At 52.8% G+C, this 26233-nt stretch overlaps 1 protein-coding gene across 9 annotated transcripts in view; it reads right to left on the reverse strand.

Annotated features, from left to right (window-relative positions):
- The window catches only part of TCF3 (transcription factor 3), an 80358-nt gene extending 55665 nt beyond the window's left edge, over positions 1-24693 (reverse strand). For 3 of the 9 annotated variants that reach the window (XM_080383041.1, XM_080383042.1, XM_080383040.1), the window contains exons 1-3: positions 24314-24693; positions 21929-22030; positions 14759-14831 (exon numbers count right to left, since the gene is read on the reverse strand). In XM_080383041.1, the coding sequence (XP_080239167.1) occupies positions 14759-14831; positions 21929-22003 (148 nt within the window). In that variant the 5' untranslated portion in view covers positions 22004-22030; positions 24314-24693. The remainder of the gene's footprint in view (positions 1-14758; positions 14832-21928; positions 22031-24313) is intronic. The other 6 variants (XM_080383047.1, XM_080383044.1, XM_080383043.1 and 3 more) reach the window with 3 other exon arrangements.
- Positions 24694-26233: the final 1540 nt, after the last annotated feature.

The following is a 26233-nucleotide window of genomic DNA, read 5'->3' on the forward strand; positions in this document are numbered from 1 at the left end:
AATAACCCAGCACTTGGGATGGGAAGGAGCCAGCACACGGGTGCCCTAGCTAGGGAACCGCAGCTTGAAAACCTCCTAGAAATGAAAGCGATCAGCAGTGGGAAGCAGCCTAGCAGCTGCCACAAACATCCTTGTGGATGCACGAGCTCCTGTGCGACCTGGAACCGCTTCGCTTAGGCTGTAAAGGCTTTGGGACCAGCTCTTACAAGAAGCGAGTTAAGTGCAGGGCTCAAAGGAATTCCAATTTGACTGCAACAAGGCATCTAGAGAGGACCCTAGGAGTCTGCTGTGAGCTCAGGGCTCCAGGCAGCAGTTCCCCGAGATGCCTCCATTCCCAGGCCCTTCTCAGAGCATCACCTCCTCCCCTGAGCCCAAGATCTCACGCAACCCTCCTCCAGTTTCTGACCCGCACCTAGTGCTCTGCACCACAAGAAACCTGGAAAACCAAAACCAGCTACAAAAACTGTAAAAACCCTACAGGACAGAAGTCAAGACTTCTTTTCCTGCTCACATCCAAGTGGCGTTTCCAGTGCAGCGCAGCTCCATTTGGATCAACTTCATGCTTCCCTGCGGAGCCAGGCAGTTCCTGGAAAGTCAACGCCGGGAGAGCAACACCATTGTGCCACGAGCCCTGACGAGGGGGAGAAGTGGGGACAGGCCAGGCAACTGCCAGCCCCTTCCACTGCTTCCCTGCAGCCCGCCTGGAAGGGTCCAGAGCCAGAGGGGCTACAAGGCAGCTTTTACCAACACGGCAAGGACAAGCGAGGGCTTGCAGGCACCTTGGCTAGAAACAGCAGCTTAAAAATAAATGAGCACTAAGTTTTGAGTTCTGAACTAATAGAAACCGAGAGGACTTCTGCAGGATCTCTGCTGACCACAAGGCAGCAAAGACTTCTTCCTCTTCAGCTGTTTCACCCTCAGGTCGCTTTTGCAAGGTTGTGGCTGCAGCCGCTCAAACCTCAGAGGCTGCTCGTTACATCACGACCGAGAAGAAGCTAACGAAGGAAACGCAGCCGAGATGGGCACCACCGAGGCTCCACCTCAGAGCATCCCACTCAGCCAGAAGGAGAATTTGACCAAACCAAACCCAAAGCGGGAGTCTCATGCCCCAATTTCAAGCAAGAATATCCAAAGCGGACCTAGGCTGTTTGTGCAAGGAGGAGCTGCGGACGGCAGCTGTCAGGGCCCTGGGTGTTGCTCCCCAAGGAAGCTCAACCTGCAGATCCCCCACAAAGGTTCAGATCAGCTCACCAAACCACCCACTCTGCCCCTCTCTCCATTCTGCACACCTTTACTACCCACTGATTTCCAGGGAAGGGCTTTAAAACCATGATGACTGCTGAGTCTTGCAATACCAACAGTGATTTAACTGGAGGCAGCTGGGCAGAGAGAAGGAGGACAAGAACCAGGAGAGCTTCAGGATTTAGGGTGAACCCTGCTCAGATGGCACCACTGCGACTGGGCAAGTGGCTGCACGTGCAGGGAAGGAGCTCAGGACCTGTTTCTTCCACACCCATCGCTGCCACATCCCTGGGGCGCACATCCTGAGGCATCCACAGCACAAGGTAACCCCTGCAGGTGCAGAGGCACTCGCCCTCCCGTTAACAGCACTGCCAGAGCCTTCTGCCTTGGTTCTCAGCACCTGTGAGTCCGGCTCCAGGTCTGGCAAGAGCTGCTCATGCCACCTGCATGCAGGTGCCCCAGCCCTCCCAGGGCACGGACCCTGCCTTTTCCTGGGAGTCTTTCTAAGAGTTAAAGCAACACCGGTAGTGGGATTGTCAGCAGCACAAATGCACAATCAGGAGGGGAAGATGTGGGGGGAAAGCATCCAACTGGCGAATATAATACTTGGAAGGAAAAGCAGATTTAAAAAAAAATAAAAAATGAGGGGGTGGTAAAAAAAAAAATATCTCAGGAAGTCATCTAGTCATTCCTGCTCTTTGCTGAAACAATAGACTCGGGATGCTGGCTAAGTTATAAATAATCCTGCTGGCTACACAACACAAATACAAGACAGGAGCAGGGTAACTATCGGCTTGATGGAAAGTGACTCATTACCTTCTTACAGCATACCCAAAGAAGGGCAAATTCAGTGGTGCCGGGGCTCGGCCGGCCGGTACCTCTGCCCTGGGAGCAGAGGAGCAGCTCGGTGCTTCGGGAAGCCAAAGCCCACATGGCTCCGAGACATGGGCATCCCGCACCACAGCACGCCCTCGCAGTGGCGAGGCTGTCTCCAAACCAAAGCAGACCACACAGCCCGACACTGGGGCACCAATGGCGAGAAAACGCTTAAAATGGGGAAAATAATGGGAAGCCACTGACCCCGCAACATCCTTCTCTTTTTAGAAAGGAAGCTGCCATCGCGAGACGGTTTGTCTGAGCTGTTTTCCAGATCGCTCCTCCGAAATCTGAGAGAGCACGAGAGATGCGCAAAGCCAACACACCTTGAAATGCTGGTGAAACTGCCCCAGGGAAGGGCACGCGTGCAAGGGTCTCTGCCCCGAAAGTGGCACTGGGGGTCATACACGGCCCCTTTGGCCTGGCAGCTCTCTTGGGGAAGGGAAGATCCACCTTTCTGGGCATCCAGGACAACCCTGTGGTTGCTCTGGGTTTGTGGCCGACCACAACATGGAGCATGAAGTGCAGCAGCCTTTACACCAGGACCAGAGTGCCGCACACATGGCCACAGTAGCAAGGAGCCCTTGTGTCAAGAGTAACTGAGAAAGGGGAAGAACTTCCCAACTGAAGATCTGAAGATTTGGATAATTTGGAAGTGACATAAAATTCCCTTTCTTTAAAAAAAAAAAAAAAAAAACAACACCACAAAAAAAAAAACTGGGGGGGGGGGGGAAGAGCTTCCTGACTTGTTTTCCATTACCCAAATCTGGAAATGTAATCATATTAGTTCAGCTGCATTAACACAACAAAAAAAACCCAACAAAAACTGTCTTAAAGATTGAACTGATCTCCAAGGGGCCAGGAGAAAGGAGAACAAAAGTCAGAAACCTGAGGCAACCAGCTCCCCCTGTGAGCACCACGGCCAGCCCGGCACCCAAGTGATCCTCTGAAGACAGATTCACAGAGGCAGAGGATGTGAAATAATCAGGATATAAAGTGATTTTTAAGGGTTTTTTTTGCCAGGTAGGTGAGGTAAAAGGTCACTAAGAGCTGTGTGAGCACACCCAGCTCAACAACATAATGCTGAGCTTGTTACGGAGCTTAACTCAGTTTAAATGTATCTCAGACAAGGAGAAAAATCCAGCCTGCAGCCAAGTGGAGAGTCCAGGCAGCTCCAAGGGACTGCGGGGATGTGCTGCCACAGACCCAGCCACCATACAGCCCCTAAACCAGGTTGTCTTCCAGCAGTCCAAGCAGCAGCAAGATGCCACTGCTCCTGTTCTACAGCAGCTGGGGAACGCTGCTGGTGGAGCAATGTCCCCAGAGAAACCATGGCCCCAGCTGGGAAAGGGCTTGGAGCTGCCACCACTCCAACAAACAAAAAATAAAAAGCCCAAAAGCTTCAGGCCTGGTTAGAAAGCTGTGGCCACTGCACTTTTAGCAAAGCCCTGCACGCGAGGCACATGTGCACAAACCCCATCCAACGTCAGGCTAGGAAAACAAAGCCAATAACCCTCACCATGCTCCTGCTGCGGAGGCAAAAGCAACTTGGAGCCTGCACGGCCAGGCCATTGACTTGCCTCTTGAAAGAAAAGGCGCCTGTCGATACCAAAGCCTTTTTTAAGCCAGCAAAGGAGGTTACAAACCTATGAGGTACAGAGCAGCCCCAGGTAAAACCCAGAAACACGGGGAGGCTCGGCAGCAGGCTCATCTCCTGGCCCATGAGTGGAGCTACCGCTGAAAATGTGTTGCTTAAGAGTAAATCTAGTCCTGCTCCCCCAGGGTCTGAAGCCTCTGCATTTCAGATAATGTTTTAGAGGAAAGGTGCAGTTTGAACCACAGTACAAGAAATAAAGGAACCCTGCTTTAAAATTTTTTCTTTAAAAAGGCGAAAAAAAAACCCAAACCAAACCCAACCATATGCGATAGGGAGGCACGTCCACCTTCCCACAGCCTCTCAGGCCATTCATCATTTGGATAAAATCCAGTTTCACATTGAAATTCAGCTGGACTTTCAAATGCAAATACAAGGAGAAGAGCAACATATGGTAGAGGTTAGTACGTATTTTTCCTAATTAAATGGCATACTGCTGTTTTGTATAACAATGTTAACGGGGCATTAAGAAGCCTTTGGAAGAGAGACCACCTCACTTCAAAAAAAAAAAAAAAAAAAAGTCCCAGAATGCAGAAGGGGCCCTGTACCTCCCCCTCCCCTCTGTCTGAAGAGTGGTCACACACTCACCACCACAAGGACGGGTTTTGTCACTTGTCACAGCCAAGCCACCTATCCCCCTCGTTGTGCTGGACAAGGCAGAAAGGTGACTGACAACACCAGTGTCCTCCAAGGCTTGTCCTGCAGGACTGTGGCTGGGTCCCCTTCCAGGCTAGGGCCATGATGGGTTGTCCGCTGGGACATTCCTGGATGCCACCATGTCTGCGACCAAAGAGCACCACAATGGAGACCCAGGAGGGCTTTTGGAGGGGGAAAAACCTTGCTGATTCCTCATCCTGAGGGGTCAGGGACAAAGGATGGGCTTGAGAACTCTTTGAGGAGAGGAACAGCTACACCTCGAGTGGTGGCCAGCCAAACCTGCTGCCCACCGCTTCCCAGGAGAGGCAAGTGCTGCCACCTAAGGAGACCCCACGGCTCACTGGCAGCCCCCAGCACCCCACAGACAGGATCACCTGCTTTCCTGGAAGGTTCTTTCCTTTTAGGACCAGCCAAGGTTTTGTAGATGATTGTCTTTGCCCCTCTTGGTATGAAACAAGCCACCTCCACACATATACTGGGGTGCTGGAGGCTGCCCTTCCTCCCAGCCTCATCCCCAGATGCTCTGAAACAAGGACTGTTTATTTATTTTCAGTCTCTGTCTAACCAGGAAGACTCCCCTGCTAGAAAAAGCTTGTGTCATCTTAATGTCACCTCTCTTGCTCCTGATGGAATCTCCAGCTAAATTTAGAGAAAGATGTTGCATGAGGTCACTTTGGAGGGAGCGATGTGCTTCTTAGGGTTAACAGGTGGACGGACAGTACTTTTTAGATTTTCCTCCCTGCTGGCTTTGGAGCTGGGCTACCTGGAGAGTTAATTGAAAAATTCAAGATTATTAAAAAAAATGAAAATAAAGAGGGGGGGGGGGGGGGCACGGGGTGGGGGCAGATGTCCTGGATTGACTCTTTCCCTCTTTTAGTGGGGGAGCAAGGTGCTGCGAAGACATCCTTCCTCCAGAAATGTTAACTGCAACAAGAAGAGCATCATAACAGCTGCTACAGAAATCCTCTTCATGCACAGTTCAGCTTTTTCCTCTTCTGATGTTTCTTCACATCTATTTCCACCCAGGACTGACAACCCCATAATCTCTATCTCTATAACCAGATGACAAAACTACCATCCTACCCCAAACCCAGGTCAAACCAGATTTAAGATGGCAAAGACGCAGAGGCCACGGTGGCGGCTGCTGCGTCCTGGAGGGACAGCCCCCAGTGAGCCACAGGCACGAGTCTTGTCCAGCTGCTTGAATCTTGCTCAGGGTTGGATCCTCCAGCAAACAAAAAAAAAATACAGCGACAAACCCCTGGGCATGACAGCATCTTCAGACATCTTCCACTTCGGGTGGGGAGGTTGCTCCGGTCCCAGTTCCCCTGGGGAATAGTGCTGGGGTGTGTGTCCCCCATCGGCTTGCTGCTGCGGGCGGAAAGCCTGGCTGCACCGCCGCTGCTACAGGCACACATCTTGGTGCCACGAAGGCTCTGTGCCCCAGCTTGCCTCAGGTGATCTATCCTCAGCGCTCACTGCGCTCCCAGTCCCCCGTGCAATTACACATTCAGCACCACAATATATTTCACACTCTATTTCATGCCTCATTTGGCAACAAAATTAATTAAACTTTAAGTCAACACTGAAGGAGTGCAGTACCTTTCTTCCCTCCATGGCATATATAACTCAATTTGTTTAAGCTAATGCGCTAATCAAGACTTGAAATTTTTGGGAACCTTTTGGCAGAAGGGCCTCCAAAGCACGCAGTGAGATGCTCTCCGTGCTGGCTGGTCTCTGCTCCGAGGTCCGGCAGGGCACAGGCATCAACGGACTGACAACAGGCTGTCTGCAACCACCCTCTGGAAAAGCCCCACTCTCTAAAACTGTAATCCCTTCCCCAACAGGTGCCTGCATTGAGGCCAGCACAGCATCTTAGGGGTTTTCTGCAGCCTCCAAGCTGCCCGCTAGCCGGGAAGCGTGACACCAAGCGGGTCACTGCCCATCCTCGCCTCCCAAGTTGATCAGGTTCAGGCAATGGCACGTATCCAGCTGGGCTGGTGGCCTGGGGATGTGCCAGGGAAACCCCAGCACCCAGTCCTGACACTGCCCAGGTCCCTTGTCCTTGCCACACAGGAACAGGCGGGTGAGCTGCTGCTTCTCCTCCGAGCCCGCAGGCTGCCACCCCCTTGCCATGCTCCTAGGATTTCTCAGCTATTTGGAGGTGCTGGGAGAGGGCAGGATAATCCCAACCCACGCAGCTGAGAATCCGAGAGGCAGATGTGGGCAAACTTTTTGGCATTACTCAGTTGCATCAGCTGCACATTCACCACTGGCCCACCACTCGGCAGCCCTCCACGCTCTGGGGGGGCTCTGGGCAGCTGAACCCCTCCGCTCCTGTACCCGCCACAGGTAAAACAAGCCAAGCAGAAGCAGCAAGGAGCCTCGCTGGGAAGCAAAGCACCAAGACAAAAAAGAGAAATGACAGCCCACAATCAGCAACTGGGAGTTCAGCTGCACCATGATCCCTGCACCACGGCAGAGAGGTACCAAGCACCAAGCCCGCTCCCAGGAGCGCTGCGTGTTTTTCAGGCACAGTCTGGCTCACGCTGCTCCTGGGGCAGGTTTTCCAGCTGATGCAGCCAGATCACCTCCGCTCCCACTGTTAGCCGACCATGCCACATTGCTGCCAACAGGCAGCCCAGCTTAGACCACCACCATCTCACATCAGCCTCATCAGTGAGGGGATGCGGCATTTCCCCAGAGGGCTGCACCTGCCCATCAAGTTCAACGGTCTCTGCTCGTGCTCTCGGGACCGCAGCTCAAAGTGCTCAGGAAACTCTCACTACTTCACTCCGATGACCACAGGGAGCCTTGTGTCAACATTCCCTTCTTCCAGCTAAAGTGGTAGATCACCATCATTTTTCTACTGTGAAAATGTCGCTTGTGAATAAGAGCATTATCCGGCCAGGTTCAGAGTCTGCTCTTGTGTTAGAAAAGCATCGAAAATATCACCTTTACCAGTGATTTTGGGTGCTTGTGAGCACGGCATTTATAGCATCCTTCAGCTGTGTTAACACCAGAGAATGTAGTGCCAGGTTAGAGACGAGGCCATGCAGAGTAACAGAATAGCACTATGCATTATATCCACCCCCTTAAGACACCCATTTGCTGTCTCAAATTAAAAAAAAAAAAAAAAAAAAGTAATTCCACTTTGAGTTTCACTGCATGTAAGCATTAACAATGGAGATGCAATAAGCAGAGTAACTGGTCACACGCAGGACACGTGCTGGAGTAGGGCACCCTACAGAGCATGCAGAATTTGAAATTAGCAGCAGCAAGGTCCAGCAGAAATTCTTGCCAACCCTGCTGGGTCCCTTCCAAAGCCATCTCTCCCCTTTGGAAAGGGCACAACAAGCGTGCAAGGCCTTGAGCTGGGATGCTGAGCCAAAGGCTCAGCGCCGCACCAACACATATGGCTCAGACAGTCCTGTACGAGCAGGATTTGAGGTGGGCTGAGGCAGAGCTGCTGCATCCCAGCGCCAAACCCGAAGCGTGCTGCCCTCCAGATCATCATTTGTAAGGAGACCCCGGCCCTTGCAACTGAGAAGACAGTGGTACGGAGCAAAGCAACATACATTAGGCATGCAATTAATACACAGCCAGCTCCCCTTATTAAAATAAAAGCAGGTGCTTGAGCTTGTACACGTTCTTCTGAAACACAGAAGGTTCACTCCTAGCCCAGCTTCACGTCAGCCTTAATCCAGGCAAGGCACGTGATTTTTACATAAGATACACTCGTCTCATCATAACCCCTCGAGCAGGCACAGTTACACTAGCACTGAATTGCCTCACCTAGGGGAGAAAAAAGCTCTGCCGGCAGGAGAGCTGTACGGCTTGAGCTCTTCTGGGAAAGTTAAAACCGTGCGCTTAAACAAGGTCTGTGTCAAACTTGCAGTTTCTAAACATAAGCTGTCACTCATCTTGCTACAGCTTCGGCTCTCTGGCACCCCCAGCACTCTCAGTGCTCTTCCCTAGTTAAAAATCTCAAACCCAGGCAGGAGGACTCTTCGCTGAGGTGGGAGAAGAACAACCCCCCACCCCAAAAGCCCTAAAATCCATCCCCTGGAAACGGACACCTTTCACCCCCTGAAGTTAAACACACACCACGACAGGGACCAGGCTGTATTTGCCTCTCCCTCAACTGCTGGAGAAGCATTGAGCTGCTGTCAGAGCATCCCCACTGCCCCAACAGCCCAGTCACCCTTTTCCTGCTCTTCCCAGGCTCAGTCCTCATATGTCCGTTTAGAAACCAGCAGTGGCTCTGGCAGGGCACCCTTGCTCTCAGCCTTGCCCAAAAATTCAAGGAAGAGGCGAGAGAGGGAGGGAGGGATAGAAGAGGGAGAGGAGTGGGAGAATAAAGAGGAAGGCCTTCACCTTTCAACCTCACTGCAAAGGTGCAGGAGAAACAGCCGCCCAGGTGGGGAAGCCTTGGAAGCAGGAACACGCACCCCAGGACGCAAGGATCAGAGATGCAACTGGGATGCGATGCTGGACTAAGGCAGCCAGGAGTGAAGACCTTCCCCTGCCGTTTGCTCCCCCATGCTTGCTATCTCCTGCCGACCCACGCTCACTGGCCCCAGCTTTCAGGCCCCCCAAGCCTTTTTTTCCAAACCCTGCTTTCTGTATCCTGGTTAACAGGACCCACCCCATGGGAAAAACAGGGAGCAGAAAGGGGAGAGGAAGGGGAACAGGACCTTCCCGAAGGCAGAGGGGAAAACAAAGCAGAAAGCTGTCTAACGCACTTGACTAGCACGTGGGAGACGAATGAACTTCACTGGAAGTCCTCCAGGCTTCGTTACTGGAAAGGTTGGGACTGCAGCACCCCGGCTGCTTCCCTGCAGTGCCCTCAGCACACCCACAGCATCCTCCTACACCCCAGGAGCCAGCAGCAGGAATGGAAACGCTCCAGGGCTGCGGAGGGCTGCAGGGATTGTCTCTTCCCAGGCGAGCAAGACCTCACAGCTTTGCAAGCTTGACTTACCCGTGGCAAGGCTTTTTTTTTTTTCTTTTTTCTCCTTTGATAATAACTAAAAAGTAATATTTACTTTGAAAGAAACAGTCACACCAATAGACAGGCAAGTAGATTTTTCTTGCTTTGACTTTTTTGTTGTGGTGGCTTTGTGTTTAGTGACAGTTTTGCAAGCCTGCTGTATGGGCACGCATGCAACCGCAACATAAACAAGCAGCCTTAAGTATGTACTTTAATGGAAAGTGCCAGTTTTAAATATCAAGTCCCATATTGCACACCTCATGTCTGCCTTTCATCATCTATCAAAATAGCAAGCAAAGCCCATCACTCCCACTTCACCATAAGCAAAACACGTGGGAACTAGAGGCAGTTAGTAGGAAAACGTGATACATCCTTACTAATAAAAGCTCCTGCTTTCCTCACTATGGTAAACAGTTGCAAATGCGTTTCTGCAGCCTGAAACTCAATTGCTGACAGCATGGCAACTGAAACGCTGCGCTTAGCTCTTCGCAGCTCTCTAACTTAAGATGCTTTTATTGCAAACTACCCAGCCGGCTGCTCCATGAGCAAAGCGGAGCCCAGCGCCGCTCCTGCGTTTGCAGAGCTGCCGGGGCAGGCACCACACTCCCAGCCCGTGCGCCAGATCCTCCCTTCCCCACCTTGGAGCTTCCTAATACAGGGCTGCATGCACACACAAAATAATTAAATCTTCAAACAGCTCTCCCATAGCACCAATTAAAGAGACAACCTCATCTTTCATAGAATTTATTACTTTCAGTGCTGTTGCCACAGGTATCCAAGTTTGAACGTTGTTTAAAGCAGGCTTTCAAAGGGGATACAGACTCACCTACCTCCAGGGAGAATGCATTTACTTTGTTCAGTAGACTATAACTTAAAATTTGTTACATGCACCAGCTTGTAACTCTTTGAAAAACTCCCCAGTCCGCCAGCTTCAAATGTATTTTATTAACTTCCCTCGATCAAAGCAATTCCCTCAACAATGAGCCTCATCTCACCATCTCACTAGCAAAAAAGCACCGATCAAATTTTGGTGGTGGAAATCACAGCACAGAGCAGGAGGGGACTCTCCCTTCCCAACCCACCTAAGAGATCCCAAGCAAGGGAGCTCCCTTCAGCACAAAGCAAGAAGGAAAAGACATTTAACGATGAATTCACTTACTCAAAGTCGGGGGGGGAAGCTTTTTTTTTCTCAGAGCTTTTATGTGTTGCAAGCAGAATCATCTGCCAGCAGGAGACTGCCCATGCTCCTATTTCAATAGGACACAAACCTGGCATCGTGCACTGTTTCCGACACAAAGGGGAGATGGTTGCACACCCTCCGTATTAACCATGGATGCAAAGTGCTGCTCATGAGCTACTCCAGGAGATGCATTACCTCGCACAGCCATTTGCCTCCATTTCCCTGCTCCACAGAGCCCCAGCTTATTTGCTGAAGCAAACAAACAACTGGCACGCAGTGACCCTACCGAAAATGCAACAACCACAAGACGACAGCCCCATGCCCCTGCAGCAATGCCATGCCCCAGGCTGGGAAGAGACAACAAAACTTCTTTGCCTCCTGCCACTCATACCGTCTTAATGTCAATTAAAAATGGTTACTTCCATGTGAAATTTAGCACAAGTGGTTTCCTGCTAGAGACACAGTTCAATATGGTGCGCTGGGAGGGAGCGCGTTTCTGATCAGAGTTGTCATTTACGAGCTGTGACACAGGGGGGATGGAGGGCAGGGTGTAAAATGGTTTGCTGCTGCAAATAATAAACAAACAGTTTGGCAAGGGGACAATGAAACTGCTGCCTTCTAGGACCAGGACAATAGGCATATGCTGAATGTTCCGGCTAAAATAAAATACTAGCAGCAAATGACATGGCTTAAGCTGGAAAACACAAGTTGCAGCTCAAAGCCCCAGGAAGACCAACTTCCCCGTGGTGACCTATATGTGCTATAAATGCTGCAGACACGGTCTGCGTGACGTAAACTCCATCCTAGTGGCAATTGTTGGGTTTCGCCTTGCCAAGAAAACGCAAAGCGGAGGTGCTGAATTGTCCATGCGGCAGGGTAACTAAACCAGTTCCTCCCCGGTGCATTTAAGGACAGAAATAAGGGAAACAGTGGCAGAGCTTAAAATAAAATCAGAATACAAATATAAAAGCAAAGGGATCTCAAAGCTGGAGGACTTGCATTGACACTTTGAATTTTCCTGGCCTGGGAAAGAGAAATGGGTTCCCCTTCATGAAGGGGCCGCCCACACAAGCGCCAGCAGCTTGGCCAGGGCAAATATTAATTAGGATTTGAAAAGGATTTGGATTTGGGGCAATTTTATCACTGTGATTTTCTAGTAGGACTGTTTCAAATTACTGCACTCCCTTATTTACCAGTTGGACTTTGGAAGCAAGAACCTCATCTTGGCAAGTGAGGCATTTTGGCCAGGAGTCCTAAGAGTCACTGCCTTGCTCCCTCCACTCCTAACTTCGCCTGGGCAGGAAAGAGCCTCGAGTTAATAGCTCCTCCAGAGGGGAAAAAAATATACAAGCTACGTACTGCCCCAGAATTTTCCCAAGGAGGAGAAAGATGAAAACTGGGAGGCCACGAATTCACACATCCAAGGGTGGGCAGAAGCCTGAAACACTAATTTTTCTGGCTCAAGACAACATCAGTTTATTATCTTGGGGTTACTACAATAACCCCAAATAATGAGACACTGGCACCAAGGTGCACATTACAAAACTAAAAACTAAATGAAGTTATGTTTGCTCCCCCTTTCCAGGCAGCGGGATAGCAGTGGAGGGGAAATGCTGCACTACCTTTACCAGGGCTACGGGACACTGATGGAACAGGTATCTGAAAAACACGAGGCGCATTCAAGATGAAGCCTAGGCCTTCCTGCAAGGCAAGAAGATTTAGGGAGCTAATCTCCAGGTCCAGATTACGGCGTGGCTGCAAGGCTCTCTGCTTCCTCAGCAAGTCCAGGTCCCCAAATCCAAGGGCCATCTGCTCCTCACCCTCTGACCGCATCAGGGTTGGTGACAATTCGACTTCAAATGAAATTCTTAGCCGGATGGCTGGCTATGCCTTTGGGGATGAACTAGTATCTGATTGTACAGCACGTCAATTAGTGAATTAGGCTAAACCAACATCAAACAACTGTGGAAACAACCACTCGCCACTATCTAGGACGTAGTTTATACACCTTAAGTCCTTCTAATAGACACGGTGCACCCCTGTGCATGGCACATCTCGTTAACATCTTAATGCAATTATTCACCTCACCCAGCAAAAATCAATTGCCAAACATTTAGGACCAGAGAGGAGTCACCAAGCCAACACACAAATAAAACATGCCCCCCATGCTCCAAAGGTGAGGCCAAGGACAGCTGGCCAAGGGATGACTGCTGCTGGAGCAAAAGGCTTCCCCTAAACAAACCCCAAGCTGTGTTTCAAACCCGGGACATCCACGGCAGGACAAAAGAGTGAATGCAGAGGCCCGGGACCGGGACAGCAGCGATTGTGCAATGCCTTCAGTGCAGTTGTATAACATCAGTGCACTGCTTTTATGAACTGCTCACAGCCAGACGCAAAAAGCAGCAGCCCAGAGGAAGGGTGGTGTCAACATTACCTTTCATTCACCCGAAAGAAAAGAAGCCGAGCGGGGGGAAAGTAAAAGATTTTGTGTCATTTCGGCTGTTGCACAGCCAAGCAGAGGCGGGGGGGGGACGGGGGGGACGGACCGGCCACTGCACCGGCTGCACCGCAGAGCCCTGCTCGCAGCCTCTCCTTGCTGGCCAGCACTATAAACCCGGCAGCCAAGCCAGCCTCTGAGCAGGAAACAAATTAATGTGAGCTGCTCCATTACTATTCTCTCACTAGCATGTAGCGCGTCTTTTGTGGATTATTTTAACAGCAGAAGCCACACACAGGAACACTCGCTGGAGAGATCAGCTTCCATCTGGGTTAACCTGAGAGTTTTCTCCCCTCCAATTTCCTCCAGCACCCACTCAACAGCTTCCCTCCCTATAAAAATATTTGCTCAAAACCATCTTGACATGCAGCTAACAGCCCCATCTGAAAGCAACAAATTTCCCTGGCCAAAAAAGGGCAGGAGTGGGGCAGGAAAGAGTATACTCCTCCTGTCCTGCTTCTGCAGGTTTCCCCCAAGAGCTGCCCCACAGCATGTTGTGGCACCAAAGCCGCTATCCAGAAATCCCACCCTGATCTCTGGGATGCCTCCTGGTGTTGGGGCACGGCTGTTCCAGATGGCCAGGAGTTTCCCTGGACAGCTTGAGTCAAGCCCAGGGTAGAGAAGGTCAAATTTTAACCATCCACAAAGCATTCAGCATGTTTCAGCAAGAAGGGCAAATTAACCGAACTTCCTGCGTGCCAGGGGCTGCAGCGAGCCCTGCACAAAGCGGCTTCCCCAGGCATCAAAAGCCTGGCACAACACCGCGCCGTCCGCCTGGCCGGGGAATTCTCTGCTTCAGCCTCAAACGAAGCAGCGGCACATTTCCCAATCAGACATCTAAAGCTATGCGCCCTTCAGAGAGTCTCCTATCGCAGCTGGATCACCAGGCTCCCTGCAGACGCTCTGCTCCCAAAGCCCTTTGATGCTGGCACCCCTGCCCTCTCCTCTGCACCCCGGCCAGCAGATGCGGCCATGCAGCGCTCCCAGGGAGCAGGGCCAGCTGCTGGCTTTGGGGACACTGCGGCAAGGTGGAACAAGGGAGGCTCTGCTTGACAGCACCCCAAAGTCACAGCAGGGTCCACACCTTAGAGGCTGGTGAAACAGCTCCAGCCACCCTTGCTGTCAGCCTCTCTGGGGTGGCTGTGCTGCCTGGAGGCACCTGGCCAGGAGGGCTCTGCAAAGGTTCCTCTGGGAATGCCGAGATCCCACCCAACAGCAGGGAGCTGCTGGAAGGGTTGAATGGAGCAGACACCCAAACTGCACACCAGAGTCTCCCTCTGGGCAGCTGAGCCCCAGACCATGTATGTCTTCTCGGTGACGTACAGCAAAAGTCTTCCAGAGCGCACATCTAAGCAGCTTAAGAGAACAGCACTGACTGTCTGCTCTCAGACTGCTTCAATCAGAGTGACGAGACAACCACCTTCAGCTCACGCAGTGACTTCTTAACTGGAGACAGATCGGCAAAGAGCAGCTTTGCCTACCCAGAGGCATGTGGAGCAACAAGAACATCATCCAGAAAAATAGTAGCAGACCACCATCAGAAAAATACTTAACACAAAACTACAGAAATTCCTTCTTTTGTATCTCTGGAAGCAAACACAAATTTATTGCAAGAAACATTATGGTGTTAAGAGGAAAAAAAATTTAAGATGACAGTACCTGATCCTCCAAACTGAGTGCTCGCTAGGGTCGTGGGTCTGTTTTTTCCATTAGCCACTGGCAGGGGAAACATCTAGAAAAACAAGAAGATGAGAGAGAAGGGAAGAGAAAAGAGATTTCAGTATGTTAGTTTTACTGTGCTGCTGCAAAAGGGGTCAGACGGGCAGGCAGTGGGGGAGGAAAGGGGGAAGAGAAGCACTTTATTGATGCAAAAAACTTTCCTCTCCTTGGGTCCCTGCTACATAGATCAGCTGCAGGAGGGACAGGAGAGCAGCACAGCTGTGCGCTAACATACACATGCATTCCTACGTGCACGAACTTCTCCTGTGTACACAGTGTGTCTGGTTCCTTAGGTACAACTGAAAAGCATCCAAGAAGCATCACTGCTGTGGTCAAAACCAATAGTTTCTTCCCTAACTAATTCACCGAGGCTCAGACTAGAGGGTGTCCCTGGGGCCGTGGAGAAAGACCAACTCCATTCATAAAAAGCTAGCAGGGAAACAACAGCACCCCATCGAGACTGCAGCACCCAGCAGAGCTCATTTTATCTCTCAACACCCCAGCACCCGCAGTGGTCTGGGTCCCATCCTACGTCTCGCACACCCCCAGGCCCATCTCTGGCAACGTGCAGTGCGTGAGGAGGACGTGGGCTGGCACAGACAGAAATGACTGAGCCACATGCAATGGTGAGGGAAGAGCCCTCCAGCCCCTGGTGCTTCGGGGGCTCTGGCAGTGCCATGGCCTAACACAGCCCTGGGGTCTGGTGGGAGAAGCTACGCCAAGGGCAAAAGTATTTTATCACACAATTAGAAAGATTAACGTATTTTACAGTATCAGTCATTCTGGCTACTTGTTTGCTATACTGCTGCAGCTTCAGTATCACAACTAATCTTCTCCTGCCAGGGAGCTTCCTCAAAAATACTGCATACCTCATCAGCTAACCTGTATAAATATTTTTAATATAAGTTGGGAGGGTTTCAGAAGCTGTTATTTAAAAATTTATATGCACCTGCGTGCAGCAGAAAAGAAAACTAATTCTTCTCCACACAAATGGAGCTCCAGCCAATAAAACAACTGGTGGGAAAACGCTTAGTGAATTAACATTTTAATATCCTTTTACTACTCAACTCAAGATACTTTCACCACCAAGTCATTTGAATTTTTATTATTTTTAGCTTTGCAATGTCTGAGTAACTCAAAAGTTTAATGCTTTGAAGATTAAACAATGTAATGGCACAAGAGCCTACAGAAACGCAGCATTTCATGCCCTGACATAGCTGATGTCTGGCTGTGGTCAGAAACATTCCTTTGTACAAAACCGTCTGCCCAGCTTTGTTTTCACAAATGCCGGGGAGGAAAAAAAAAAAAAACAAACCAAAAAAACCCACACCAACAGTTAAATGTGGTAGAGATGCAAAGAGAGCAGTTAAGAAACCAACTGCCATTCAAAAAAACCAACACAAATTTGGGATCATATATATGTATGCACAGACGCACGTCATGCATATGTTGTATGTATGCATTTAAATAAAGGTGTAAACAGCGTTTAAGTATGCAGCTCGCGTGTGGACAATTCCTCCCGCCAGCAGCCAGCCTGCAGACACCTGCCTTCCTATGGTTTCGCCCCCGGCCGTAACCCCCCTCTCCTTACACCCTCCCTAGACACAGCGGGGCAGCGAGAGCCACCGGACGGGCACGGCTCGGGGGGCTCCTGCTGCAACCTCCAGGAGGCTGCTGCCCACCCGGGGTGTGCTCCAGAGTCATCTGGGGTGGGCCGGCAGCCCCACCATGGAATATGCCTTGTTTCCTCAGGAAGGAAGCTGGGCTAGAAAACAAAAACAAACCCTGAGGACACCAAAGACTTGCAGCCTACCTTCCTCTGGGATGCTACAGGTTTCTCCTGCCCCCTACCCTTGCAGGGCAGGGTCGTTTTCAGCAAAGATCACCAAAATCACTGAAAAAGGAATTTACAGGGTTGATCCCACTCAACCCGTGCTCACTCCCCTCCTCTTAAGGTAGGGAAAAAGATTAGGTGGTTCAAAACCCCCTTTCCAAGTGGCAACTCTGCATGCGCAAGCGGGAGGGATGGAATGTATGAACATAATGGTACCGAGCAGCAAGAAGCAAGAGGAGGATTAAAAAAAAAAAAAAATAGAAAAAAAGAAAAAAGGAAAAAAAAGCACTGCTGGTTCTTTTTTACGAGCATTTCTGCTTAATACTCGCTGATGCTGAAAAGCCCAAGGTTTGAGCAGCAAACATGAGTGGAGAAAATGAACCGCCTTGTTCCATTGTGCAACGCACGCTTTCTACTTCTGCAAAAAAGGTGGTGTGTCCCCCGCCACCGCGCTTGGCAATCCCCAGCACGCCCCCGCACCCGGCCCCACCAGGGATGCCCTCCCCACCGCTCCCCTTCGCCCGCCTTTGCCTGCTTTGAGAGATATTTCGAGACTGATGCAACACCTTCCTGCTCTCCCTCCCCAAAGGATTAAGAAGTCACAGACCCCTTTCCACACCGAGGCGAGCAGGGATGCTAAAGCAGGGTGATGACGGGGAGGGGGGAAACCCTGGGTTACCCCTTGCCTCAATACAGGCTCCAAACACATTTTTCGTTTGCCAGCTCCAGGAAATGTTTTGTTTGGGTTTTTTTCTTGCTGCCAGCTTGTTTTTCCACTGTGGTGTGGGCTGAAGCAGACCTGGTACGCTGCCTCGAGAAGCCTGGCACAAGTCGTATGTGAAGTGCCGGCTGCCTTTGCCGGCGTATGTCACTCAAAGGCAAAGTTCACCCAGCCACTGCGAATTTCCTTTCTGCTTTAAAAATATACAGGGTGGAGGGAGGAGGCCAACGGGAGCTGGCACGAACCGGAGGGACCCAGGCATCAAGGAGGGACCCAGGTATGAGCATCCCAACAGCTGTAACTGGGTCATTACTTGGCCTTTGTTGGATTTGAATAATGTAGATTTAAACAGTTAGGTAAAATCCCCCCTCTTAAGTCTCTGTATTTGGTTCCTCAAGCCCTGTCTCCAGCCTCCCTGACAGCTCACAACTTCTGTGTACCCTTGGAGCTCAGTTTCCACCCCTCCCAAAGAATTTATTCTCCCTGGCTAAAAGATGCAAATCCAGCACATGGGAAGATCCAAACACCTGCACCTGCCACCAGGGAGGTTATAGCTAAGAGACCCCATGCTTTCAACAGCAAACTCCTAAGGCAAGAAAGGGAATTTGCCAGACAGAAGTACAGTATCAGCAGCATTTCATTTATTGCGCACTTCTACCAGTGCATCGGTGTTTTCAAATTAAATAGCTGTTTTCACTTTCTCCACTCTTCCACCTTATGAACTCCAGGCTGAATCAACCTCAGGCCTGAACTCAAAACCTGAAATCTATTTTGCAGTGTGGAAAGTATCCAGCTGTTAATTCAGAGAGAAGAGGGAATTGGACTCAATAAACATTGCCAGCAGGATATTTTATACGTGTTCATTTAAGACAGACCTTCCTGACTACAGCCCCAAACATCCACCACGGCGTAAAGTCAAACTTTACAACTGCTTCGCTCTAAACAAAAGTGAGAGTTTTATCGTGGAAACACAGGCGATGCACCTCGGTTGGAGCAGGGTGCAGGGCACAGCTTCAGCATCCTCCAGCAGGGCAGAAGCATCAGCAAGGGCAGAAGGAACTTGCTCAAGCCCTGCTTGCTGGTAACAGTTTGGCTTTCACCCCCAGTTTGATGGCTGGAGCTATAAGGGCTGGCATGCAACAAGAGCAGTCACTTGCCGAGAAATCAGACGGCAGGCCCTATGTGACTGCTCAAGCCCCTGCCCACCCTGCAGCATCTCATCAAGCTAGAAACCCACCCTGACAACTAGCATCCCTGCAGCATATGGTTAATACTCTGCTAATAATCACGGCTGTTAACAGCATTTCACTTCTGCCAGAGACCTAGGCTGGCACAGAGCCGCCTGCCTCTCTGTCGAGCTTGGCAGGCGTGCCCTGCAGCACGGACAGGCCCCCAACCCCGTCCGCCTGCCTGGGCTGCTCCATCCCGGCTCCCCCCATGCCACGGGGTGCCTCTGCCCTCCGAGCACCCCAGCCCGGCCGGGATACCTGCCCGTACCTTCGCACAACACACCAACAAGGGCAGCATGGCACAGCCGAGATGCCACCCAGGATAACCATGGCGAGTCCTCGTGGCCGAGCATCTCCCGACAGCACAGACCAAAGGTAGCCCCCGCCGTACCATACGCAGCCCAGGCCAAGCTGCCGAGCCAGGCTCAAAGGACAACACACCCAAACCCACACCTAATAAGTTAAGCCGGCAACTCAAATCTATAGGCAGGATGCTTTCTCGAAAGCTCTCCTCCAGATTTGCAAGCCCGTCCTGGACAACTGCCAGGGAGTGGTGGTGAAAGAAAGCTCACAAATTACCTGTACTTTGGGGCAATTATAAAAGGCAATTTGTTCAGAGGTAGAGGTAAGCATGCTGCCGTGCACACCCCAAAGCAGCGATGAGACTACACAGCTGGGTGTCTGGCTCTGCCTCACTTAAGACACACGTTACAGGTTCCTTTGATTTTCACCCTTATTGGCAAATTGCATTGGCACAAAGCTTCGGGTGAGTGCTTTGCAGCTCAATAACTACCCAATGTATTTATTTATTATTAAAGGCACCAGCCTTTCTTTTCAGGACCGTAAGCTCAATTCATAGCACCTCACACACCCTGCCATTTACTGACCCCACGAACTCACATCCTGACTACACAAGCCCATTAGGGCCAGACCTTAAAATTCACTTGCTGCACAGCAAAAACACAGTGCAGACCTGAAGCAGAGACTACTGGGGTTCAACGTATTTTCTCTAGAAAAAAGGAATTAAAATACTGATCTGAAGCAAATGCTTCCAGCTGCTCCGAATCTCTCTAGTCTTCCCTCCCATCTACTCTCCTGGAGAGAACTAGTGGACCGATGCTCTACTCCTGCTTATTCAAAGAAAAATATAAATACACTTGAAAGGGTGAGCTTTGTGGTCAAAAAGCCTGCATCCCAATGACACGGGGAGAGCAACCCATGGAGCAGCCTCTCCGACAGACCCGCACGGTAAGCTTGCGATGCCAGGGTGAAGACAGTCTGCTAACTAGGAAGCTTCGCGGTTTAGCCACTCATCCTTCAGGAGAGATGTTAATATTCCCCTTATGCAAACTCAGGAGAAGAGTGTGCATGTGCGGAGATGAGGGTTTGTGAAACAGATCTGGCTCAAATCCAGACTGTGTCGGAGCCCATCGGCCAACTTATCCTGGAGGGAACATCTTCAAACTATTTGCTGGCAAATGACATTTGCAGGCCTTGATCCTGCAAGCAGCCTCCCCCAGTGCTGCCGCTGAACGCGTGAGCCTTACACGAACGCAGAACAAGTTCTGGTCATTCCCAGGTTGAGACCAGCATAAAAAGCATTGGAATTGAACCCAAATTCAACCATTCAGATTAACCTCCAACAACAGAAACATTAGTGTACAAAGGGAACAGGTCAGGATCCCTTCAGGGAACACAGCTCTCAGCAGGCAGACAAGGATGGTTCGCTAAATTTGAAAATAAGATCTTGGCGTTTTCTTTAAAGCTCTGAACAGTGAGTGCGAATTGATTTTTTTCTAAGGGGGAGAAAAAGCAAAGCAGGAGCCACTGCAGTCCCGGCCAGGGAGCAAGATTATGGGTTACTGACCTGGAAAGCTCCAGGGCTCCTGCCAACCCACCAGACCTCTGAGATGAGAGAGGGACAAATAACCACGCACCACTCCCCCAGCAAGCCCTGAACATGCTCCTATTTTCAAACACACACCACCAGGGCAGTCCCCCTGCCAACTGTAAAACATACTACTGTAACAATACATCACTGGTAATTTAATGGAACCAGCCTCCCAATAGAAGCAGGAAACTGGGAGAACTGGGCCTCTCTTGCAGAAGTGCTCTTTGGGGAACTAAGAGACCCCACCACTGACCCCCACCTCCAGCATGGAGCCCTGCTGGGACAGGTACAAGCCCCAGCCATATAAAAAGGTTTATTTCCTGGGTTTGTTCCACTGTTAAACCTCAGCAGCTGAGTCTCACAGGTACCAGGACAGCAGGTGCCCCTAGCTCTGCCACTGCTTTTCCCCCTTTACTCCTTCTCCAAGGGGCCAGAAAAATCAGCCCAGCAGGGACATGAGCTGGGTGACCCAGGACAGCCCAGAGCCACAGCAGTGACACTCATGGTTATTCCTCCTTGCGGAGCTGTTTTTTCTATCTTTGCAGCACGTTTGCTTATCTAAAAAGCAAGGCGCACACTTCAAGTGCCATGAGGGTGCAACACACAACACAGGAACCCAAGAGAAAGTTATTTTCTTTTGAACTTAAGCTCTCCCCTCCACAAGTCAGCTGCCAATGACAGCCAGCGCTGGTGCAGCAAGCGCACAGCACACACATCGCCAACCCTGGATGGCAGCACAGATGGGGACTAACCCTCGCTCTGCTACAACTAGAAGGGGCTTCTCCTCCCTCTGAGCTGTGCACACCCTTCTGCGGGAACTCTTAGGTCCTGTTTCTTTGAAAATAAACAGGTCCTAAATGCAGCTAAAGGTTTCCAGGATACAGAAGAGCAGAGTGTGGGGAACACAAGTGTCCAACTCCTGCAAAAATCATGCGCTGGAAAGCTTGGACACATTTGAAACTGTGACAGAATAACCTGTGGGAGCAAAAGTTTAATAGTCTGAATCTGGGGAGAGGAAAAAAAGCTTGATTAATCAGCTACTGAAGTTACATCTTTGCATGGCTTCAGAAACAGTCCACCCAGCCCATTTCACAGTGAGCATTTAAACAGAGAACACACAACTCCATCACATTTCCCCAGGATTTCCCACCAAAAAAATCCCAACAAATCCAACCCACCTCTCAGTGCTCCCTGCAAGAACACAATATACGGGGGGGGGGGGGGGGGCGGGGGGGGGGAAGAGGAGGGGCAGAGGCTTTGCTTTAACTTGAAAATAAACAAGTTGCAGCACATGTGCACGCACACAAACAGGGCACATCTGAAACCCATCATGTCCAATTTACAGGCTCACATTTCCTCCCCTTCTGCAGTGCCAAAACACTGCGCACAAGCAAAGCCCCGGGGCCTTTAAAGCCCCCCGGCCGCGCTCCCTTACCATACTGAAGTCCAGCAGGTCACTGAGCTCTTTGTCTGTCCCAACTGCAGCCATTCTCTGCTGCTGCTGATTCATACTCCCACAGACTCAACAGTGGCAGTCCTAGAGAAAGCGAGGGGGAGGGGAAAGAGATATTTTAATGACTACGGCAAACTACCCACCCCATTGATGAATATTTTAAAAAGACAAGAGAGAGAAAGGGGCGAGAAAAGAAAAATCCTTTGCGTGTCTCCAGCATCCAACTTCTCCGCTGAGAGCACAGTCGGAGTCCTCACATAGCACCCAAAGGCAGGAACAAGCACTCTATTGACCAGACACACTTGTATGTTAGTTTTTTCCTGCCAATTCCACTAGTTCGGGCCAATTCTGTTCCTGGCGTGTGGCAAATGAAGGGGAAAAAAAAAAAAAAAAAAAGAAGAGTCAACTTATTTATCAAAGGGTTCAGGCAAGTTATCACTCAGGCGCTTGTCTGGCTCAGCTTGCCCCCACTCCTTCCCCCACGCTCTCGCTCCCCGCAGGAGGCTCTCTTGTCCTTGCCTAGTTTTGTTTTAAAAAAAAAAAAAAAAAAAAAAGTCTGATCTTATGCCTCTTTCCTTTGGGTTGCCGAGCACCTGCAGCTGCTTTTTCAGGGGCTGAGTTTGGGGATGCCCAGCCAGGCTGTACCCAGTGAGAACTGAACCTCTCTGCTCCCAAAAGAGATTGGGAAAAAAAAAAAAATTTGTTTTCGGAGGGTTTTGCAAAAATAAAGCCCTCCAGGCAACCTTGCAAGATAGGTAAATATTATTCTTCCTAATTTTACAGATTATTTTTTTTAAAGGGAGACTGATCTTTTTGGCCAGCTCACTATGATAGAAAAATATTTCTTTGGGAGGGAGGAAGGGAGGCCTGGGATGAGATAAAAGATTCCCTTTTTTTTCCTTTTTTTTTTTTTTTTTTAGGAACTCATTCATGGTTACAAAGGGCAGCTGGCCAATAAATTTAACTCATTAATCATAAGGTTAAAAAAAAAAAAAAAGGGGGGGGGGAGAAAACTCTGTGCAATCCAAAATGTTTGTAGGCTGTGCCTGCTCAGTCACCACATTTCAATGAAGTTTGAAAAAAAAAAAAAAAACAACAACAAAAAAAACCTCAAAAAATGCTGAAATCAGCCCAGCATGTACAAACCCTTGGCCACTATGTATATATATAAAAAAAAAAAAAAAAACAAAAAACAAACCAACCAGCCTGGGGATTTTTTTTTTTAAACTTCTTTTCTTTAAAAAGCCTTTAAGTGTCATCGATGCATCTGGTCAGTATTTTTAAAGCAACTTTACCAACGCGCTGCCCCAGCCTGGGGAGAGACGCGGTTAGAGCCCGGAGGGACCCCCGGTGCTGCCGGGGGGAGGGGGCAGCCCCTCAGCAGCCCCCCCAAACCCCGCACCCCTTGAACAACACCCCGAATTCAGCGCGGGGGGTTATTTTTACATCCACCCCCCCCTCTCCCCGCTCCTATTTTTAGCTGCCCCCGCAGAGCGCGGGCAGGCTGAGCCCGGCCCCGGCCCGGCAGGGCTCCCCCCCCGGCCCGGCCCGGCTCCCCCCGCCGCGGCGGCACAAAGGCCGGGCAGGACCCGCGGCGGAGCGGGGTAAGGCGGCAGATGTCCGCGCTTCCCCCCGGCCTCGGACAAAGGCCCGGCCGCCCCGGGACACGCGTGGGCCCGGCCAGGCCGGACCGGGCCCAACTAGGCCGGACCGAGCCCCGCTCGCCCCTCGCCGGGCCCCGCCGGGGGGGGGGGACGGGGGCAACGGGACGCGCGTTGCTTCCCCCCTCCCCACTGCAGGGGGGACGGCGAAGTGGGTCACTGCCCCCCGCCGACTACCCGGCCGTGGGGGGGGGGGGGGGGGGGTGTCACAACGGGCTGCCCCCGCCCAGGGCGGAGGGAGGAGGCCGACTCGGGCCCCCACGGGCTCCCTCGCTGCCGCGGGTGGGAGCAGGCTGCTCGCCGCGCCACGGGGGGAGGCCGAAGCAGCGCCCCCCCCTCCCCAGCCCCGTTGGCTCCCCCAACTTCTGCAGCCCCCCGCCGCCCCCGTGTGCCCAACCCGGGCTGAAGTTCGCAGCACGACCGCGGGCCCGGCCCCCCACGCCGGGGAAGGGGGGGAAGGGAAGGGGGAACCCCCCTTCAACGCGCCGTACGGACCCCCCAGCACGTCCCGCTACCCTCCTCCGCGCCCCGGCAAACTTTGCCGGGAGCCGGCAGCGCCCGGGACAATGGAGCCCGGCCCGGCCCCGGCCCGGCAGCCGCACAGCCACCGCGCCGGGACCCCCACCACCCGCGACACCGGCGGGCACGCTCCCGTACTGCATTATTCGCTTTATTATCATTATTTTTTATTCTTTTTTTTTTTTACCTGTTCCGGGGCAGGTGCGGCCCCCCCGTGCGTGCGCGGGGGAGGGGAAGCGCATGAAGGTCCCGCGGGCGGGCAGCGGGGCGGGCGGCGGCCGCGGCGCCCAGGGCCGGCGGGCGGCGGCGGCGCCTATTGTTCTCGCGCCGCCGGCGGATACAATGTAGCGAAGCGGCGCGATCGCCCCGCACCGGGCGGCGCGTGCGCCCCGGCCCGGCCCGCCCCGCGCCCCCGCCCCCCCCCCCGGCCGCCCCGGGCCGCTGGGCCCTAACGCTGCTGCTGCCGCCGCTCCGCCTCCCGCTCTTGCCGCTGCTGCTGCCCCCGCCGGCACCGCTGCCTCCGCATGGTCCCCCCGCGGCGGCGGCGGCGGCGGGGCGGACGCGACGGCCCCCCCCCCCCCGGCACACACCCCCCGCACACACCCCCCGCCTCACAGCCCGCCCCTGCGCGGTGCTCCGCCTCCCCCCGCTGTATCCCTCCGCACAGGTGATGAGAGGAAAAAGGCTTCCCTACGCGTACCTCGCGGCCGCGGGGGTAAGCGGGGCGGCAGCTGTTGCGGCAGGGCGGGCCCCGACGGCAGCGCGGAGGGGGGGGGAGGGGAGGCGAGGCAGTCCCCCGCTCCGTGGGGGACTATGTTTCTTGGCGGAGGGGAACGGAGAGACATAGTACCGAGGGGCGGAGCGACGCGGCCGTGACGACGCGGGACCTCCGGCAGATGGACTGATAAGGCCGCAGGGCGCCGTCCAACAGGAGGGCTACGCCGCTCCGAGTGGCAGGCCGTCTGGCCAACCAGAGTGCGCCCTGTCCCGGTCCCCGCCCACCGAGCGCGGGGGCGGAGCGCGGGGGAGGCCGCTGGTTCACGTCGCCGCCCGCAGCTTCTCCGGCGGGACCGGCCCTGGGTAGGGGTTCCGCCGCGGGCCCGGCGACACTCCCGGGCCTACCCCCGCCCCGCCTGGCAGCAGCCGCCTTACGGCTGGACGCCCCCCCAGTGCCCCCCGTGGGGTGGCATCGCTCGGGGCAGCCCCGCGCGTGGGATCGAGGACCCGGCGAGACCGGCCCTGCGGCCGCGGCCTGGCCCTGCCATCCCCTCAGGGTGTCCCGGCAGCCTCGTGGTGCTGGGGCCGTCGGGTCAGCTCGCCACAGGGCAGCCCCGCCGGGCCTGGCCAGGCCCAGCAGCGTGGGGTAACGTGGGCAGTACTGCGGGGGCTGGGCCGGCAAGGCCTGCCCGTGCTGCCTGCACTCCTGCTCATGCTTCTGCCCATGTTGCCCATGCTCCTGCTTGTGCTTCTGCCCATGTTGCCCATGCTCCTGCCTGTGCTCCTGCGCATGCTGCCCATGCTCCTGCCTGCACTGCCAGCACTCCTGCCCATGCTACCCACACTCCTGCCTGCGCTGCCTGTGCTTCTGCTTGCACTCCTGCCCACACTGCCCATGCTCCTGCCTGTGCTGCCTGGACTCCTGCCTGCCAGCACAGCCTCAGCTCCCCAGCAGGGCAGCAGGCATTGTGATGTAAAGTCAGTGTTGTAAATTATCTATATAATGCATACTGTATATTACCTCTGCAGCTCTGGGCCCGTTTTCCCCCTGGCTTGGTGGTGCAGCGGGCTGCTGGCAGGCAGGGCCCATAGGGGCTGGGCTGTGTCGTGCTGTGCCGTGCCAGTGTCCTGCTCGCTGGGCCAGGGGCAGCCACTGCTCAGGGGTTCCCCCGGTGCCCGGGGAGCTGCTTCCCCCACGAGGCTGCTCGCTTCTTCGGTGGCTTTTTTATATGCTACCTGGGGAGAAGGGAGTGGGGTTTGGGGACTCAGGGGCTCCCCATGGTGCAAGCACAGAGGCAGCAGCATGTGGTGTGGGCAGGGGGCTGCCTCAGCCAGCCCCACCAGCATCTGCTGGGGGGGTTGCAGGGTTAACATGGATGCTACCCGCTCC

Source organism: Falco punctatus, assembly GCF_963210335.1.
Source record: "Falco punctatus genome assembly, chromosome: 4".
NCBI classification, from domain to species: Eukaryota; Metazoa; Chordata; class Aves; order Falconiformes; family Falconidae; genus Falco; species Falco punctatus.